General features: G+C 53.4%; 2 protein-coding genes across 5 annotated transcripts in view; one reads left to right on the top strand and one right to left on the bottom strand.

Moving 5' to 3' along the window:
* The first annotated feature begins 594 nt into the window (after window positions 1-594).
* On the top strand, window positions 595-9,243 carry THAP3 (THAP domain containing 3). Of its 4 annotated transcripts, none has more exons than XM_054441246.2 (6): window positions 618-869; window positions 1,065-1,204; window positions 4,392-4,584; window positions 6,182-6,244; window positions 8,108-8,212; window positions 8,513-9,243. In XM_054441246.2, exons 2-6 carry the CDS (start codon window positions 1,131-1,133, stop codon window positions 8,792-8,794), a joined length of 717 nt encoding a protein of 238 aa, XP_054297221.1. In that variant the 5' UTR covers window positions 618-869; window positions 1,065-1,130; the 3' UTR covers window positions 8,795-9,243. The 4 variants fall into 4 exon arrangements, with proteins under 4 accessions (XP_054297242.1, XP_054297232.1, XP_054297221.1 ...); XM_054441237.2 differs by having other exon boundaries at window positions 769-869; window positions 6,179-6,244; XM_054441267.2 differs by lacking the exon at window positions 8,108-8,212 and having other exon boundaries at window positions 595-869.
* Window positions 9,244-9,844: 601 nt separating this feature from the next.
* The window catches only part of DNAJC11 (DnaJ heat shock protein family (Hsp40) member C11), a 68,127-nt gene continuing 58,438 nt past the window's right edge, over window positions 9,845-19,533 (bottom strand). The window contains exons 11-16 of the mRNA XM_054441225.2: window positions 15,574-15,729; window positions 13,966-14,035; window positions 13,113-13,170; window positions 12,864-13,006; window positions 11,784-11,913; window positions 9,845-11,374 (exon numbers count right to left, since the gene is read on the bottom strand). Coding sequence (XP_054297200.1) covers window positions 11,349-11,374; window positions 11,784-11,913; window positions 12,864-13,006; window positions 13,113-13,170; window positions 13,966-14,035; window positions 15,574-15,729 — 583 coding nt within the window. The 3' untranslated portion in view covers window positions 9,845-11,348. The remainder of the gene's footprint in view (window positions 11,375-11,783; window positions 11,914-12,863; window positions 13,007-13,112; window positions 13,171-13,965; window positions 14,036-15,573; window positions 15,730-19,533) is intronic.

The raw sequence follows: 19,533 nt of genomic DNA, 5'->3' as shown, positions 1-19,533 counted from the left end.
GAAGGCAGCGTCTCAGTGTGCACTTAGCAGGATGGAAAATGCCCACGGTGTTAAGGTACCTTGCTGGTGAATTCCTCAGAAACAAACCACAGGACGAGTAGATGTGAATGGTTTTCACAGTTTCTTCATCAGATTATGGATTAGCTCAAGCTCCAGTGAGTGGTTAGCCTACTTTTGATTTTTTTTTTTTTTTTTGAGACTTGAGTTTTGTTCTTGTCACCTAGGCTGTGAAGTGCAGTGATGAGATTTTGGCTCATTGCAACTTCTGCCTCCCGGGTTCAAGCGATTCTTCTGCCTCAGCCTCCTGAGTAGCTGGAATTACAGGTGCCCGCCACCATGCCCGGTTAATTTTTGTATTTTTAGTAGAGATGGGGTTTCACCATGTCGGTCAGGCTGGCCTTGAACTCCTGATCTCAGGTGATCCGCCTGCCTCGGCCTCCCAAAGTGCTGGGATTACAGGTGTGAGCCACTGCGCCTGGCCGATTTTTTTTTTCTTCTCACAAGATCACAAGATGACGCCTTCCCTGTAGCCTGCTTTGAGAAAGCTGCAGCCTCCTCGGAGTTTCTGCAAGGCCTGAACAGGAATCTCCCTCCCCTTGAGTTGCCCTTTTTGCCTCTTCACGTTTGGGGGTTCCCTGTGACCAAACTTAAGGCAGTGAGCTGTCTGGCCTCTGAACTGACACCACCAGTGGCCAACTAGTACCACCTCCAGTGACGTCAGAGGAGTCCAGACCTATTCACAATTCAAAGCCCTAAAACACTGAGGGGTTAGCCGTTGGTTTCCAGTTGTCCAAGCCTGTGAGTGGCTATGTGTCCTGGTTGGGTGCTTAAAGCAAGGAGGTGAAAGGCGATCGGCATTGGCGAATGGGGTAAGACTTGCACAGGCCCAAGGCTAGGAGTTGGGGTTTCGGGCCTGAATTGGGGCCTGGAGCACCCCTTGACGTGGCGCCCCGGGTCCCGTCCGACCCTGGGGAGACGCGGGTGGCTGGGATGGCAGGATGAGCGCGCCCTGGAGCCGCGCCAGGCCCGTCACCACCTCTCGGCGGCCCCGCCCCTCCCCGCAGGTCCCTCCCCTTTCCGCAGGCCCCGCCGCCGCCATCTTTGTTGGGGGCAGCCGGGCCTGGCTCGAGATGCCGAAGTCGTGCGCGGCCCGACAGTGCTGCAACCGCTACAGCAGCCGCAGGAAGCAGCTCACTTTCCACCGGTAAGAGGCGGGGACCCGGGGGCGCGGGAGGCCCAGACCTGGGGTCCGCGGACCGACTCTGAGGCCTTGGCGCGCCGGGCGGGAGCGCCTGGGAGGCCCGAAGGCGTGCGGCCGCTGGGCCCGGGGACAGGCCAAGGTCCTGGGCCCAGAGGGGCTGGCGCCGCTGCGCCCGCCGCGGGGATGCGGGGAGGGGCGGACGGAGGGGCAGCGGCGCACCTGGCGGGGCCGGGGCCGGGACGCGCAGGGAGCGGAACAGGTGTCTGCTGAACAGACTAGCGGGCAGCGGCCGGGGTTTGCTGTGTCCCTGGCCCCTGCAGCTCCCGCCGCGCGCGGTCCTGAAGGGAGCCCGGCACCTGGGCGGTGCAGTGGAGGAGTGGAACCCCCGGGGCGTCCCGGCAGTGGGAAGGGACTTTGCAGGGTCGAGGGAGGATGCTGGAGACTTTGGAGTCTGCTCCTGCACTCGCCCGGCCCGGCCTGGCCCGGCCCAGGAGCAATCGTCCTTGGTTAAAGTTGCGCTTTCTCCAAGGTCCAGTCACGGCACCATTTCTCTACCTACTTTTGGGCACATCTTCGAAGGGCGGCTTGTGCTCATCGTTCCCATTCGCTCTGCTCCCATTGCTCTGTTTTGTGATAAATGCTTTGCTTGAAGTATACGTAATGTACATGCAGAAAAATACACGAATCATAAATATACAGCCCGGCGAGTTTTCCCCAAGTGAACGCCACTGAACTGAAACGTTACCAGCTGGGCGCGGTGGCTCAAGCCTGTCATCCCAGCACTTTGGGAGGCCGAGGCGGGAGGATCGCTTGATCCTGGGAGTTCGAGACCTGCCTGGGCAACAGAATGAGACCCTATCTCTACAAATAATTTAAAAAAATTAGCCAGGCAAGGTGGTGTGCCCCTGTAGTTCCAGCTGCTCGGGAGACTGAAGTAGGAGGATCGCTTTAACCCAGGTTCGAGGCTGCAATGAGCTATAATCTTGCCACTGCACTCCAGCCTGGGTGACAGAGCGATACCTTATCTTGAAATAAGAAATAAAACATCACTACCCCCGAGAAGACCCCCCACCTGGACCCCCTCCCAGGTCCTCCTCCTCTCTCCTGCCCAAAGGGAACCCTATCCTACCCGCTATCAGAGTGGATTGCAGTTCATTCGCTTTCGTTGCCACATAATATTCCATTGAATGCAAGTGCCAGAATTTACTGATTTGTTCTACAATTGAAGGGCATTTGGGTGGCCCCATTTTTTGGATGACAAATACATTGTTCTGGAGGCTGGGCGTGGTGGCTCACGCCTGTAATCCCAGCACTTTGGGAGGCCGAGATGGGTGGATCACCTGAGGTCAGGAGTTCGAGACCAGCCTGACCAACATGGTGAAACCCCGTCTCTACTAAAAATACAAAAATTACCCGGGCGTGGTAGCGCGCACCTGAAATCCCAGCTACTCTGGAGGCTAAGGCAGGAGAATCACTTGACCCTGGGAGGCAGAGGTTGCAGTGAACCGAGATCGCACCACTACACTCCATCTTGGGCAACAGAGCGAGACTCCGTCTCAAAAAACAAAACAAAACAAAAAAACATTGTTTTGGCCAGTTTTGGTGGGACTTGTGTTGCGGTGCATCTATCTGTTTTGCCTCCGTCAGGTATGTACCTGGGGATGGAATTGCCGCGCCTTCTCTCTTGAAGTCGTTCCCTCCACTCCCACGAGAGCTCTGTCACATCACTAGTGAGCCTTGTGATGCTAATTGATTGCATAGCATTTCACACAACTAACCCCTGAGCCTGGGTCACTTTTCCTGCATGACGTCTGGTACACTTCGTGGCCACAGGTGTCTCTTCTCAGTCTCCTTTGCTGGATCCTCCTTATTTCCAGCACTAAGTGTTGGAGCCCTGGGGTGTGGGCCACGGCCCAGGGTTGGCTTCTAGCCACACTTGCTCTCCAGGGGCCCATCTCACCCAGGCTTATCGGTTCCACAGGGTTAGTCTCCACACTGACATCTCCAGATGCGTGTGGCTGCCTGTCACCCCAGCACATGGAGAGCCTAAAAAGCACCTCGAATTTAACTCCTGACATAAAAAACAAACTTCTTTTTTTGGAGACAGACTCTCAATTTGTTGCCCAGGTGGAGTGCAGTGGCACAGTCTCGGCTCACTGCAACCTCTGCCTCCGTGGTTCAGGTGATTCTTGTGCCTCAGCCTCCCAAGTAGCTGGGATAACAGGAGTGCGCCACCATGCCAGGCTAATTTTTGCATCTTTAGTAGAGATGGGGTTTCACCATGTTGGCCAGGCTGGTCTTGAACTCCTGAGTTGAGGCAGTCTGCCTGCCTTGGCCTCCCAAAGTGCTGGGATTACAGGCGTGAGCCACCATGCTCAGCCGCTACAAAACAAACTTCTGATCCCCTTAACCTGCCGTCCTGTAACTTAATTTTATCTCAAACATGAAACTCCTTCCTTCTCAATTTTACCATCTACAGGCAAACCTTACTGCATGGCTTTCAAAATACATCCAAATCTGCCCTCTCATTACCACTTCTGCCAACGCCTGGTCCCACAGCAGCCAGGGTGGACTCAGGTTCCATCTCACCTCTGTCTAGAGCCTCCAGGGACTCCCCCAGCTGCTCAGGGCCCTGCGTCATGCAGTCCCCACTCCCTCTTGCTGTCTCAGCTGGACCTGCGTGAGTGGCCGTTCCTGCTGTCCCTTCTGAAGCCTGCATCGCTTGTGCTGCCACTTCCTGCGGTCTGTGCTCAAACATCACCCCTTCAGCTGACTCTCCTCACCACCCCAGGGCTTCCCTCTGTCTGTTCTCTGGAGCAGCTGTCATCCCCAGAAGACACCGTCCACATCTGTGTGGCTCATCGCTGTGCCCCCGCTCCAGAATATCATTACCCCCCATCCCTAGCACGAAGAAGAGGGCCCGGCTCCTGGTAGGCTCCTGGCAAATGTAGCATCAGAAACAGCTCACTTGGGCTCTCTGGCCATGCTCGTGGTCTCGGGTTTCCTATTAAGAGTGCTTCAACAGCTGTGACAGAAGCTTCCAGAAATTAGATGTGATTTAACAAACTGAGAGGACTAAACGTCCACAGCTGTCCAGGGAAGTACTCTGCAGTGATGTGAAAATTCCGAATGACTCTGAGGCGCTGGGTCCAGCTTTGCTGGGCCTCATACCCCCTGCCTCTGCCCTTAGGTTTCCGTTCAGCCGCCCGGAGCTGCTGAAGGAATGGGTGCTGAACATCGGCCGGGGCAACTTCAAGCCCAAGCAGCACACGGTCATCTGCTCCGAGCACTTCCGGCCAGAGTGCTTCAGCGCCTTTGGAAACCGCAAGAACCTGAAGCACAATGCTGTGCCCACGGTGTTCGCCTTTCAGGACCCCACACAGGTAGGAGGGCACTGCGCCTTCTGTCTGGTCACATCCAGCCTGCATTGTTTACCAGTAGTTGGGAGCAGTGTGGGTGGCGGCATGTGTGGGAAAAGCCAAGGCCAAGAACTACAGTGACAACAGCACTATCACGCTTCTGGGATCCACAGCCCTGTGGCCCTGCTGGCCATGACCTCGGCTTTAAGAGAAGTCATAAATTAAAGGCACTTTAAAAATGAATTATTTTATGGCTGGGTGCGGTGGCTCATGTCTGTAATCCCAGCACTTTGGGAGGCAGAGCTGGGCGGATCACCTGAGGGCAGGAATTCGATACCAGCCCGGCCAACATGTTGAAACCCCATTTCTACTAAAAATACAAAAATTAGCTGGGTGTGTTGGTGGGCACCTGTAATCCCAGCTACTTAGGAGGCTGAAGCAGGAGAATCGCTTGAACTGGGAGGCAGAGGTTGCAGTGAGCCAAGCTTGCCTTGGTGGCGGCGGGATGTGTGGGCCTGGCTCAGGAGGGGGCTCACGAAGAGTTGGATGCTGAAGCCTTGAGCTCGGATGAGAGGCCACGGGGCACCCACGTGGAGTGGGCAGGCAGAGCAGTGGCGGGACAAGCCACAGGCCAGCAACTCCCTGCATTGGTGGATTTATGGGGAGAGGAAAGGGATCCATGAGTGGAGAGTGGAGCCGATGGGAAGAACAAGGCGGCCACGTAGCAAACACACCCAGAGCGGCCGCCTGGGAGCTCCTGCCCCATCTGTCCTCCCCAGCACCCTTCCCAGATAGCCTCATGCAGTCTGCCTCAACCTCTTCAGGTTGGCAGTCCCTTCCTTCAGGAAGCCCTTCTGGACCCTCAAACCCCCGCTTGCCTCCGACCCCTTCCTGCCCCTCGGTCTTCCTGGCCCCTCTGGCCCCTGCTGTCCTTCCTATTTCCCTCATTGGTTTTGTCTTCTCCCCTGGAACAGAATCTCCATGAGGGCAGGGGCTGCCTTCCCTGCCTCAGGCCCCACACCCAGGATGCTGCCTGGCACAGCCCAGGTGCTCGGGGTATGTGTCCATAGATGAGCACTTTAATCACCTTCATGTATTTGTGATAACGTTTGTCCTGGAAAGATGACACCTGAGCCACTGGGAGTGGGGACGTTTGTCACTGTAGCCCTCAGTGCTTCCAGTGCCGGGTTGGTGGGGACAAGCTGGGTACGGCCTCTGCCAACTCTGCTTTGTGGGCCCCACCCCAGTGTGGCCCAGGGGCTGCAGGTTCTGCGTCAGTGGCACCTCGAGTGGTGAGCTGGGCTTCTGCCGCTTGCTGGCGGTCATGGGGCCAGGTGCCAGGCCCTGGGGTGACACATAGGAAGTAGATGGGTCCCTAGCTGTACAGGGACCTATTCAGGGCACTCTGACCGTGATTTGAGGGCATCTTTGGAGAAAGAGAAGCACACCAAGTGGGCAGTGTGAGTTGGGTTGAGCTTCAGGTCAGTTTCATTTAGTAACTGTTCGTTGACTGTGGCGCGCAGTGGGCCGAGCAGCGGGACAAGCATGATGCCCGAGGCCTGCCCCGAGCTCTGAGGGTTCTTGGGGTCTGCATCCACTCTGTGTGTGTCTCTTGCAGCAGGTGAGGGAGAACACAGACCCGGCCAGTGAGAGAGGAAATGCCAGCTCTTCTCAGAAAGAAAAGGTGAGTGCACCGGGCCAGGTACTTGAACGTTTAAATTATGCTGTGGGTTGAGACAGGGAGGCGGGATTTTCCCAGCAAGGCCGGCCTGCAGGGCTGTCGCCTTTCCTCATATGCCAATTTGGATTCCCTGTTTTTCTGGAGGGAAGGCCCAAACCTCTCAGCTTCCTTCTTTTCAATATCAAAGAATCTCAGTTGCTAGTAGGGATGGTGCCTGATTCCCTTTTTCTTTTCTTTTTTTTTTTTTATTTTTTGAGATGGAGTCTCGCTCTGTCACCCAGTCTGGAGTGCAGTGGTGTGATCTCGGTGCACTGCAACCTCTTCCTTCCAGGTTCAAGTGATTCTCCTGCCTCAGCCTCCCAAGTAGCTGGGATTACAGATGCCCGCTACCACGCCCGGCTAATTTTTGTATTTTTAAATAGAGACGGGCTTTTACCACGTTGGCCAGACTGGTCTTGAACTCCTGACCTCAGGTGATCCACCCACCTCAGCCTCACAAAGTGCTGGGATTATAGGTGTGAGCCACTGCGCCTGGCCCCCACTTTTTTTTTTGTAGAGATAGCGTCTTGCTATTTTACTCAGGCTGGTCTCAAACTACCGGGCTCAAGCCATCCTCCCACCTCAGCCTCCCAAAGTGCTGGGAGTATAGATGTGAGTCACTGCGCCCAACCTTTTTCTTTGTTTTTGAGACAGGGTCTCACTCTGTTGCTCAGGCTCTGTACAGTGGTGCAATCATGGCTCACAGCAGCCTCAACCTCCCAGGATCAAGCCATCCTCCCACTTGAGCCTCCCAAGTGGCTGGGACCACAATCATGTGCTACCATGCCCAGCTAATTAAAATTTTTTTTTTTTTTTAGAGATGGGGTCTTGCTGTCTTGCCCAGTCTTGGATTCAAGGGATTCTCCTATCTTGGCCCCGACAAAGTGCTGGAATTATAGGCGGGAGCCACCGCACCTGGCCGTGCCTGATTGCTTAAAGTTCAGTTCCAGGGCCGGGCGAGGTGGCTCACGCTTATAATCCCAGCAGTTCGGGAGGCTGAGGCGGGTGGATCTCTTGAGGCTAGGAGTTTGAGACAAGCCTGGCCAACATGGTAAAAACCCCATCTCTACTAAAAATATAAAAATTAGCCGGGCTGGGCGCAGTGGCTCGCGTCTGTATTCCCAGCACTTTGGGAGGCTGAGGCAGGCGGATCACCTGAGGTTAGGAGTTCGAAACCAGCCTGGCCAACATGGTGAAACTCCATCTCTACTAAATATACAAAAATTAGGCTGGGCGTGGTGGCTCACACCTGTAATCCTAGCACTTTGGGAGGCTGCGGTGGGTGGATTGCCTGAAGTCAGGAGTTCGAGACCAGCCTGGCGAAACCCCGTCTCTACTAAAAATACAAAAATATAGCTGGGGCATGGTGGTGGGTGCCTATAATCCCAGCTACTCTGGAGGAGAATCACTTGAACCCAGGGGGCGGAGGTTGCAGTGAGCTGATCGCACCACTTCACTCCACTCTGGGCGAAAGAGCGAAACTCCATCTCAAGAAAAAAAAAAGTTAGCCAGGTGTGGTGGCAGGTGCCTGTAGTCCCAGCTACTCAGGAGGCTGAGGCAGCATTGGTTGAACCCGGGAGGCGGAGGTTGCAGTGAGCCGAGATCATGCCACTGCACTCCAGCCTGGGTGACAGAGTTAGATTCCGTCTCAAAAAAAAAAAAAGTTCAGTTCCAGGGTGTGTGCTAGGGAGATGCTGGTTGTGGAGGGGCACAGACCCTGGAGCTGGTCCCTGGCTGTTGCCACTCCCCTAGAGGGACAAGTAGCAGCTGCAGGAGGGCCCTGCATCTGCAGGGCTGTAGTGCCTGACTCCACCCTGCCGTTCCCAGGTCCTCCCTGAGGTGGGGGCCGGAGAGGACAGTCCTGGGAGAAACATGGACACTGCACTTGAAGAGCTTCAGTTGCCCCCAAATGCCGAAGACCCCGTAAAACAGGTAAGACTGAGTGCAAAGGTGGTCTGTGGTTGGACACAAGATGACTTGCTCCAAACAAAATGGAAACCAGTGAGCACCCACCATGAGACCTGTGTGGCCGAGGCAGGGTGTGCAGCCTGGGTTTCAGAGCTCCCCAGTCAAATTCTCCACCATGGTGTGGGCACATCTGGATTTTGGGGGAGCAGCCAGGAGCGTCCGGCTGCCCTGGGGTTGTGCTGGGTGCGTGTCTGGTGGCCTGCTCACCATGGCCCGCCTTCCTGCTGGTGATGCAGCTCTCGGCTCTCACTCCCCTGTCCTCAGGTCTCACCACGGAGGCCGCAAGCAACAGAGGCTGTTGGCCAGCCGACTGGCCCTGCAGGCCTGAGAAGGCCCCCCAACAAGCAGCCATCTGATCACAGCTATGCCCTTTTGGACTTAGATTCCCTGAAGAAAAAACTCTTCCTCACTCTGAAGGAAAATGAAAAGCTCCGTAAGCGCTTGCAGGCCCAGAGGCTGGTGATGCGAAGGATGTCCAGTCGCCTCCGTGCCTGCAAAGGGCACCGGGGACTCCAGGCCAGACTTGGGCCAGAGCAGCAGAGCTGAGCCCCACAGGCTCCGGACGCAGAGGTGGCAGTGGCACCAGGGCCGGCAGGGCTTTGGAGCTCTGGTTGTGGACATTTTTGTCTGCTGTGGACACTGAGAAAGTTGGCCATGAGGCCTGCTTGGCCGGGGATCCAGACAGTAGCCAAGCTCCCCGGCGAGAGCCCCGACGCCGTCTGGGGGACGTTTAGAGGCGTGGCACTAGGAGTGCACATCTGTGAGCATGACAAGCTTATCCTCCCATGGTAACAGAAGTCCAGGCTGAGGCTGATTCTGGACGCTGTCCTTTCAGCACACGCAGAGCGAAGATCGTTGGAAGCCCCAGTGTGGGAGATGCTCCTCAGGGAGGCCCCTCTTCCATCAGCCTGGACAGCCGCTCGGGGTTCTAAGGAGTGACTGACTCCTGTTCCGGCCTGGTGTGAGTGGGCAGTGTAATAAAGTATCTTTCTATACGGTGTCGCTCCCATCATTTTCTCTAGTACCGTGATTCCTTCTGCTAAGAAGACTGACTTCCATGGCCGGGCACGGTGGCTCATGCCTGTAATCCCAGCACTTTGAGAGGCCGAGGTGGGGAGATCACTTGAGGTCAGGAGTTCAAGACCAGCCTGGTCAACATGGTAAAATCCCATGTCTACTAAAAAGACAAAAATTAATTAGCCAGGTGTGGTGGCACACACCTGTAGTCCCAGCTACTTGGGAGGCTGAGACAGGAGGATCAGCTGAACCCGGGAGGCGGAGGTTGCAGTGAGCCGAGATCGCACCACTGCCAGTATTGTCACTGGGTGACAGAGTGAGACTCCATCTGAAAAAAAAAAAAAACTGACTTCCTATTTTGTCTAATTTATAGCTTTAGTGAATTAAAGAAAAGTTCTAGCCTGATTTCCTAACTTGGGGTCTATTTCTCAGGCAATGTTTAATGTAGAAAATGGAACCCCAGCTTCACGTGAGGCCCTGTGGTTGAGTGAGGAGTGAAGGATGGGGAGGCCGCCTCTGGGGAAGGGGTTCCCTCCCTCCTGAAGATGAACACACAATACACGGAAGAGCGCCAGCCTCTGCTTTCAGGAAAGGTTTATTGTGGTGAGTGCCTTCTGTACAGTCGACTGCAAATGAAACGCAGAGGATGGGTGCCCAGAAGCACCTGTGGCAGAGGCGCACGGGAAGCCCGGGGCCCAGGCTCATGCAACACGACGCTCACCGCGGCTCGGGCCGTGGGGCCGTCAGAGAAACGTTTTTTAAAAATGGAGATGAATGTTACAGAATTGGACAACCTGAACTGCTTTTCAAAACCAGAGGAAGGAGGTTCTTAGCCGTTACTCAGATACCAGTGCTGGGAGGGAGGCGTGACTTTAGCAACAGCTGTGGGTGGGCTGGAGGCCGGCGCAGCTTGGGGCCCCCCGCGCCAGCTGTCTCAGCCACCACCTGTGCAGTGCTTGCTGGGAGGGGTCAACAAGAGCAACTGATGGCTGCCACTTCCAGGACCCGTGAGACAGGCCTCACGTAACTTTACTGCAGCCGAAGCCCAGGCCGTGGAGGGGGTCCTGGCTCCGCCGCATTCTGCATCCCAAGTGGGCACGTGGAGGAAGGGTCTGAAGGAAGGCTCCGGAGCACAGGCCCTGGTGTTCCTGTGAGGACGCTGGACCTGCAGGAGCGGGGAGCTGCAGTGCCACCCACCGCGTGCCACGGGCCAGGCCTGGGGTCCACGCCTCCGGGTTGGGTGTGTCTGATGTCTTGCCAAGCGCCTGGTCCTGTCCTCTTGAGCTGCCCTTGCCCAGCACTGCACTCCGGAGGTGGGTGGTGCAGGCGGTGGAGGGACACAGGCCAGCTCAAGCCCACTGGTGGCAGGGCGTTTTCCCACAGGGATACGGGAAGCCACCTGTGTCAGGGCTAGGCCCTGGGATAGGGAGTTACACTACCCTGTCCCAAGCCGAGGGGGCCGGTGGAATGATTTGAGCAGCTCTGGGAGTGGGGAAAAAAGACTAATTTCCAAACCCGTTTGTTCTCAGATAAAAAGCAGTTTTATAAACCCGCAATCTGCTCCAGATTCAAGCAGTAATATTTCAGCAGGAGGAGGTGGTCGTGGGAAGTCAACGCAGCAGAGGCTCCCTGACCTGGAGGCCTGCCTGCTTTTCAGGTTGTTTCGCATGTTCAGCGTGGACTTCAGAAGTGGCTCACGCTCCTGTGGTGAGGGCAGGGTGTTCCACAAACACCTCCAGACCTAACCAAGAACTACAGGGCGGCAGGCTGCGGTCAGCACGCGTGCTCAGGGGACCCAGCAGAGTCAGGGCCAGGGCCCTTCCCTCCAGGAACTGGTCCTTGGGAAAACAGCCATGGGCCAGGCTGCAGTCTGGTTTCCAGTGGGGCTGCCTCAGTCCTACCCCCAGCACCCTCAAAAGCTGGGGTGTCCGCATGCCCCTTCACATAATTGATAATGGTGCCACCTCCTATAATAATAATATAAAATAAAAACATCTGATGTCGGGGTTTTTTCCATTTCCAAATTTGTAGACTCCCAGGAAAAGATTTTTTGCAGCCTTTTAAAAATCTGGTTCTTGGCAGTTTATCCATCTGTATCGATCCTGTGGGCTGTAAAGGAAAAGACAGACACAGGTGATCAGAAGGTGGCCGTTCCCATGCACCTTTCTACTGATGGGGCTCAGCAGTCACCTGGACCAGCAGCTGGCTGGGCCCAGGCGAGGCAGAGCACCCGCTGCTGAAAATCAACTGCTTCTGGAACATGGAGGTCTGCTTTCATCCCCCGCCACTCAAGCCGCAGTTTCCAAAGCGCTCACTCTAATTCTACCTGTGAAAGGGCCCCAGCCCCCTTTTTAGGGCACAAATCATGGGCTCTGAGTGAATCACGGATCAAGGGCTAGTTGGCGTCTCTGCTCCCAGGCGGGCAGCTGAGGAAGGTGGCTGGCAGCCCACACACTGAGCAGCTGCTTCGAGGTCCCCGCCCCCGTTAGCTGGTGACTGCGAAGGGACGGCTACTCACACTGCTTTGGTATCCGGAGGGCCTCACTGTCCAGCACCATCACCTGATGCAGGACGCCCCGGAACTGATAGAGCACTTTCAGGTTCTTCTCTTCCCCCACACACGGGTCATAAAAGCCAGGCAGTCCAGCCTGTAACAAACAAATTGCTACTCTCAATACTCCAGATGGTCTAAGACCAGCACTCCTCCTTACTACCACCAGAGGGGCAGTGTGCACAGGCTCTGACATTCCCTGGGGAGATGCAAACTTTGGGGCTTGAAGAAAAAGAAACAAGAATTTGAAAAAGTTGCCAAAACTCGCTTCTTAATAAAGGCCCTATCCTCACACTAAGACAGGGCCACTAGATGACTTCTAGGGTGCCAGGAGCTCTCTGGCCTGAGCTAACCTGCATTTTCATCCTTCTGGATGGTCCATGCCCCAGGCCCCAGAGGCAAGACTCACACATGTTACAAGTGAACTCATGCTTTCTGGAATGAGGCAAAAATAAACAGAATCAAATGTCATGAAGGCAGGCGTGTGTTCTGTTTGCTGGTGTGGCTGGCACATACAGGGGCTCAGTAAATCCTTACTGAGTGAGTGGTGAAAGAAATGACTGAATGAAGCAAATAGCTCCAACGTGGGTACTACTCAGGAGCTGGGCAGCATCCCATGCAGTAGATGCTGATGACGGCAAAGATCCCACTTTAAGGGGCCAGGCTGTCCTTGTCAGACTGAACCTATTCTTCAAACCACTGTTTGTTTGTTTTTTTTGAGACAGGGTCTTGCTCTGTCACCCAGGCTGGAGTGCAGTGGCACAATCACAGCTCACTGTAGCCTCAACCTCCTGGGCTCAACCAATCCTTCCGCTTCAGCCTCCCAAACAGTTGGGACAACAGGCGCATGTCACCATGCCCAGCTAATTTTTTCTCTTTTTTTGTAGAGATAGGGTTTTGCTATGTTGCCTAGGCTGATTAACTCCTGGGCTCAAGCAGTCCGCCCACCTTGGCCTCCCAAAGTGCTAAGGTTATAGGCCTCAGTCACTGCACCCAGCCTGTTCAAATCTGTGAGCACATGGCAGGTGGTGGCTGGTGCTGCTGTACCTTGGAGGCTTCCGTGAGGATGAGCTTCGAGTCCTTCACCAGGCACTGCAGGGGCACAGTCACGTCAATCACCTTCACCTTCTCACTCTTCCTGCTCTTGTCATTGACAAACTTCCCGTACCAGGCATTGACAATGATGAGGCCTAAGGACAGACTCCGAGTAGAGGAAGGCCTCCTCCAGGCACCTCCTTGTGTGGCTTAGAGACCCCCAGTGCCCACCCTGGACCAAGAGAGGACACATGTTCTCACCCATTCTGGACTCTTCTGCCTCAATTATCCTTCGGACAGATTCCTGCATCAGCCGGACCTGCCAGAGAACAAGGATGACACAGTCAGGGCCCCACCAGGCCTGCTCCACCTCTGGTCAGAGGGCCACAGGCAGGCAGTCTTGTCCACATCAACATACCTGCTCAGGGCCTGGAAAGGAAGGGAATGGGCGCCCTGACAGCTCTGCTACCCAAGTGGCTCACTCTGAAACTCCTAGACCTAGGGCAGGCAGCTCTGGGTCAGAAGGTGAGAAGCACCTGAAACGGCATGACCCTCCCGTGGCCACCGGTGGGAGCTCCCTTTCTAGGGATCATTAATGTGTGGGTGGGATTTGTTGACCCAATAAAAAAACACTGAATGCGTTGTCAGCTTTAAAAATAAAGAGATTTCACAGGAGAAGCTGGAATCCCAGCTCCTCTTGAGAAAGGACCTGTGTTCTCCTGTGGTGCCATTCTGCTGGGTATAGCTGTGCCGCCCCCTCAGACAGGCATGTGCTCACCAGGCCACGCACACGGCCCATGGCCACCTGGCAGTATGCTCGCCACTTACCCAGGAAGCCTGCTCCCTCCTGCTCAGTAAAAGGCAGAACACTCAGAGGGAAGAAAAAGAGGCCAATACTCACCACTTTAAAAAAAGCCCTTGTTATGCCTTTGGAGGGTAATTATCTTCAGGGCAGGGACTGCAGAGCCCAGCACCGCATCCCACAATAGAGACTAAATAGAGAGCCAAGTTGCTGGAGAAGAGAAGTCTGCCATCTAAGGCCCTGAGACCAACATGTGGGGTGTGGAGTGTGTCCCCTACAGCCCTCGCTTAAGAACGGCAGGGCAACACTCACAGCGGACTCCGCCTCTTGCTTCTTCTGCAGCACATCGGTGGCGGCGCTTTCCCTCTGCTTCTCCAATTCCCTTACGCGAGAGGAACACAAGCCCCACGTTAGCGTGGTGCTGCCCAGCTTCCAGCCAACACAGCCCCTCCCGTGCTGGACCCAAGCCCAGCAAACAGTCTGTGATCTTACTGGAGTTCAGTTCTAGAACTTTAAAAAATATTCCCACGACAGTCTCAGGCAAGTCTGTTAGTCACAGGCTGGCAGCTTTCATTTTACCCTTAGATGTCTCTGCCCCACCTCCTCACCGAGCTGACGGAACACCGACTGTCAGTCTCTTTGGAAAGAAGACCCCGCCACATGAGAATTTCAGGAGATCCCACCAACCTTGTGGGATTATTATTTTTTTAATTTTAATTTTAAAATAGAGATGGGGGCCTCACTATATTGCCCAGGCTAGTCTCGAACTCCTGGGCTCAAGTGATCCTACTGTCTCAGCCTTTCAAAGTGCTAGGATTACAGGCATGAGTTGTTAAGTAACACTTTTGGTAGGAACAACTAATACCACTTTAGACACATAGATCTGCTTTCCTGTAACAAAGTATGGGCCCTGGGGTCAGCATATGCCTGTCCTCCCTTCTGAGAGAAGGCTGGGCCAGCACATGTCTTGTTCTAAGCCTCAAGCCTCCTAGGGAATTAGGATTTTGAATCCAAAGGCCAGACGGGCCCAGAAGAGGAGATTCATTCCTTTATCTGAGATTCTCTAAGTGCAATGCTTTACTAAATGAGATATTATAAAGTAACAAATCTATACCAGCTCCCAGTTTTCTGTAGAGATGCTTGCACTAATAATTTAGGTTTCATGGCATGCCCCAATGGATCATCTAAGAAACTGCAAAAAAACTGCGTTTCTATGACTTTCAAGACTATAGTTAATGCAGGCCCCTCATATAAGAATCCAGAACGCATTCCTCTTAAACTCAGTGCCGGGAAAGGAAAAAGGAAAACTTTTTATTTCTTGAGGCCATGGTTTAGAGGTTCAACACTTTTTTTTTTTTTTTTTTTTTTGAGACCGAGTCTTGCTCTGTCACCCAGGCTGGAGTGCAATGGTGCGATCTCGGCTCACTGCAACATCTGCCTCCCAGGTTCAAGCAATTCTCCTGTCTCAGCCTCCTGGGTAGCTGGGATTACAGGCACATGCCACCACGCCCGGCTATTTTTCTATTTTTTAGTAGAGACAGGGTTTCGCCATGTTGGCCAGACTGGTCCTGAATGCCTCACCTCGGGTAATCCACCTGCCTCAGCCTTCCAAAGTGCTGGGAATACAGGCGTGAGCCACCACGCCCAGCCGAGGCCCAACACTTCTATAAACTCCAGTCCTTTCTAAGAGTAAGAATTACAAATGAAGAGATAACAGCAGTCCAACTACTGACAATGATGAGAAATAGTTAACATTTACCAATCGTGGCCCAGACATCAGCCTAAGCGCTTTACAGGCATTAATTAATTCAGGTTTCCTCATCACCCGACGCAGGATGCTCTGTTATCCTCTCCATTTTAAGGGTGAGGAAACTGAGGCACAGGGCTGGCTAGTGACATGCCCATGACGTGTCAACTCACTTCTCTTTCTGAGCCCTGAGGTATGGTTTGATGATCAGACGGTGCATGGCAAAGTAGACCACTAGAGGCCCCATGGTGGCATAGAACACGGCGCTGGGCAGAAGCTGGTCCGTCAAGTGAATAGGGAAGAAGTATGTCTGACTGGCCCTGTTGAGCCTGGGGAAAAATACAAAAAAAAAAAAAACAGCCAAGATGAATCAGGTTTTCCAGGGAAGGGCAATGGGGTGTCAGCCACAGGAAGAGAACTTGTGCTGCGTGCAGCCGTGAGTTAAAGGAGCCTGCAGTCTGCTCCTTTCACAGTCCACCGCCTTCTGCTGGCCTCCCGTTCCAAAGTCTGGCTGATGGATCTGACACTGTGACAGAAGAAAGATCCCAGGGTCTGCTGACCTCAAGCCAAAGCAACAAGAGGAACACTTCACAGGGTCAACATCCCCTACAGGTGCATTTAGTCATAGGCTGGAGAGGACAGGAATGGGCTCCTCCAGATGTCACTGGAGAGTCACATCTCAGTCCTTAACTGAGGTTTCCAAAGAAGTTGGTGAAGACTTCAAAAGTTAGTCAGTTAAGGAGGTTCTGCTTCCAGTGGTGGCTGAGTAGCTCCTATTGGACCAACGTGTAAACTCTGGACCACATATAAAAAATTTGGCCAGGCGTGGTGGCTCACGCCTGTAATCCCAGTACTTTGGGAGATTGAGGTGGGCGAATCACCTGAGGTCAGGAATTTGAGACCAGCCTGGCCAACATGGTGAAACTTCATCTCTATCAAAAATACAAAAATTAGCCAGGCATGGTAGTACCTGTCTGTAGTCCCAGCTACTCGGGAGGCTGAGTGAGGCGGGAGAATCGCTTCAACGCAGGAGGCAGATTGTACCACAGCACTCCAGCTTGGTCAACAAGAGGAAAAGGACTGGGGACGCATGGACAGAATCTCAGAAACCCGTGGAAGAGTGTTAAGTTTAATATATTGGTAATTAGAGCCCCAGTGAGGAAAAGGAAATTTACAGATGCAAGAAGTTTAGGAAACCCCAAGCATGATAAATACAACAAAATCCTTATCTATGTACATCACAAACTACTGAAAAGCCAGAAAAAGAAAACATGTTGAGTAGCCACTGACAATACCTGACCATACTTTTCCAGAATAAAAGCAATTCCAGAATTGATAAAGAACACTCAAAACTTGGCCGGGCGCGGTGGCTCACGCCTGTAATCCTAGCATTTTGGGAGGCCGAGGCAGGCAGATCGCTTGAGGTCAGGAGTTTCAGACCAGCCTGGCCAACATGGTGAAACCGTCTCTACTTAAAATACAAAAATTAGCTGGGTGTGGTGGTGGGCGCCTATAATCCCAGCTACTCAGGAGGCTGAGGCAGGAGAATTGCTTGAACCTGGGAGGTGGAGGTTGCAGTGAGCTGAGATTGTGCCAAATGCACTCCAGTCTGGTGAACAAGAGCGAAACTCCATCTCCAAAAAAAAAAAATATACACACACACACACACACACACACATAAACAGAGATAGGTTAAATGTGAATGGGCCAAAAAAAAATAGTAAGCATAAGAAGGTTAAAAAAGCTATATAATAACAGATAAGGTAGACTTCAAGACAAAAAGTTTTTTTTTTTTTTTTTTGAAGTGACAGGGTCTCACTCTGTCATCTAGGCTGAGGGGCACAATCACAGCTCACTACCACCTTGAGCTCCTGGGCTCAAGTGATCTTCCTGTCTTGGCCTCCCAAAGTGTGTGCGCCACCGTACTGAGCCTTCAAGTATTATCTGAGGAGAGACGGCTGACACCAACTCTAATCAAGGTAAGTGATTTGGCTTTTGTTTCCAAAACTGAGCTGTGATCCACTTTTATTCACTCACTGAGTTCCTCTCAAGTACTACGATGGGTTTTAGGTTCTAGAAGTGCAGGTGAGAATAAAATGGACCAAGTCCAAGAGCTTGTCTGATGAGGAGTGGAGAAGATGGCCCTTCAGATGGAGACTGGTTCGCTGGAGACTGAACATGGTAAACATGGTGGGGATCACCTGGGGCAAGGGGAAGGGCTACTATGTTATACAAGGTGAATTAGGGGACATTTGAGCAGAAAGCAGATACTTACAGGGAGTGAAGGAAATGGCTACATATTTATCTGCAGACTGAGAAATAGCAAAGCCACCTCATAAGCAGGAGGGGGCCTGGTGTGTGCCAGGAATAGCTCCAGGGGGTCAGGATGGCTGGAGGGGTAGACAGGAATACTACATCACAGAGGGCGTTGTAGGCTCCAAAGTCTCTGAAGGGCTTTGGCCTCCGCCTGGAATTGAGGGAACCTCTGAAGTTTTAGGCAGAAGACAGACGTGAACTGCCTTCAATTTTAAAAAGGACGCTCCCTATGGAGAGCAGACACACAAGGAGGGAGACGGGTTCAGTGGGGAGGGTGCTGTGGAACTAAGACAAAGATGTTGGCCGCGGTGAGGCTGAGAAATGGCCAGATTGGGGATACGCTTTTGGAATACATGTTCAGGAGATGATTTTGAGATATGTCTGATTTGGAGTGTGGGAGAGAGAGAGATCGAGGCTGACTCCAAGGTTTTTGGACAGATCAAGTAGAAGGCCGGAGCTCTCGTTTACTGAGATAGGAAAGGAGGCTGGGCGCTATGGCTCACACCTGTAATCCTAACACTTTAGGAGGCCGAGGCAGGAGAACTGCTTGAAGCCAGGAGTTCCAAGCCAACCTGGGCAACCAAGTGAGACCTTGTCTCTATAGAAATAAAAAGAGAGAGATGGGAACGACTTCGGGCAGAGCAGGTTCTGAAGGTTCTGCGTTTCTGGGGGCACAGGGAGGGATCGAGTTCTGTTTGGATACGTGACATTTGAGATGCTGTTAGGTATCCAAGTAGAGATTAGGAAGAGAAAGCTGGACGAATATATAAGCTGGAGATTGAGGGGGTGGTCCAAGCTGGCGCTTGCAACGTGAGAGTCCTCAGGGCATGAGAGCCATGAGGCTGGACATGACTGCTTGGGAGTGAGTCTGGAGAGAGAAGGGCTGTGCCCTGCAGTGGTGCTTCCATTTAGGAGTTTGGGAGACAGCAGCCATCTGGTACAGAAAGCCAGAGCAGGGCGTGGTATCCTGGAAACTCAGGGCAGAGAGGCCGTAAGGGCAGGAGGGAACGGCCACCGAGACAGCAGGTGCAGAGACCAAATGAGATGAAGAAGAATCACCCTCTGATCTGCCACAGGAGGGAGGGTGCCCCACTGATGAGGTGAGAAAGGCTGATTCTGGAAAGGGCTGGTTTTTCTGGAGAGGCCTGACTGGAGCAGGTTTAGAAAGAAATAAGACGGATGTAAGCGAAAACAGACAACCTTTTTTTTTTTTTGAGATGGAGCCTCGCTCTGATGCCCAGGCTGGAGTGCAGTGGCGCCATCTCGGCTCACTGCAAGCTCTGCCTCCCGGGTTCACACTATTCTCCCGCCTCAGCCTCCCGAGTAGCAGGGACTACAGGCGCCCGCCACCACGCCCCGTTAATTTTTTGTATTTTTAGTAGAGACAGGGTTTCACCATGTTAGCCAGGATGGTCTCAATCTCCTGATCTCGTGATCCGCCTGCCTTGGCCTCCCAAGTGGCTCCAGTGAGCCAAAAACAGACAACTCTTTTGAGGAACTAAGGAGAGGACAGTGACTAGACTCAGGTGGAGCAAGGGTGTGTGTGCCAATGGAAACCCCTGGTGAGAGGGATGAACCGACATGGCAGCTGCTACTGGAGATGCTGTGCCCAGGTGATACCTGCCAGGCCAGTGACTCCAGGAGGCCTGGGCTGCTAGGATGCATCCTGTGACATCAGGCGAGGCTGCTGGAGCTCAGACGTACACCTCACTCACTCGGTGTTGGAACTATCCACTCCTTGAAATTCGCTTACTCAGCAAAGACACAAGCAACTGTACTTTTTTTTTTTTTTTTTTTTTTGAGACGGAGTCTCACTC

This window comes from Pongo pygmaeus, chromosome 1, assembly GCF_028885625.2.
Source record: "Pongo pygmaeus isolate AG05252 chromosome 1, NHGRI_mPonPyg2-v2.0_pri, whole genome shotgun sequence".
NCBI lineage: Eukaryota > Metazoa > Chordata > Mammalia > Primates > Hominidae > Pongo > Pongo pygmaeus.
Note: the sequence above shows the minus strand (reverse complement) of the source record. Positions and strands in the feature narration are given on the sequence as shown.

Excerpts from the sequence above, each read along its gene's own strand:
- THAP3 (XM_054441237.2), top strand. The coding sequence starts at position 1,131 with ATGCCGAAGTCGTGCGCGGCCCGACAGTGCTGCAACCGCTACAGCAGC. Across the intron at positions 1,205-4,391 it reads AAGCAGCTCACTTTCCACCG|GTTTCCGTTCAGCCGCCCGG; the intron begins GTAAGAGGCGGG and ends CTCTGCCCTTAG. Across the intron at positions 4,585-6,178 it reads CCTTTCAGGACCCCACACAG|CAGGTGAGGGAGAACACAGA; the intron begins GTAGGAGGGCAC and ends TGTCTCTTGCAG.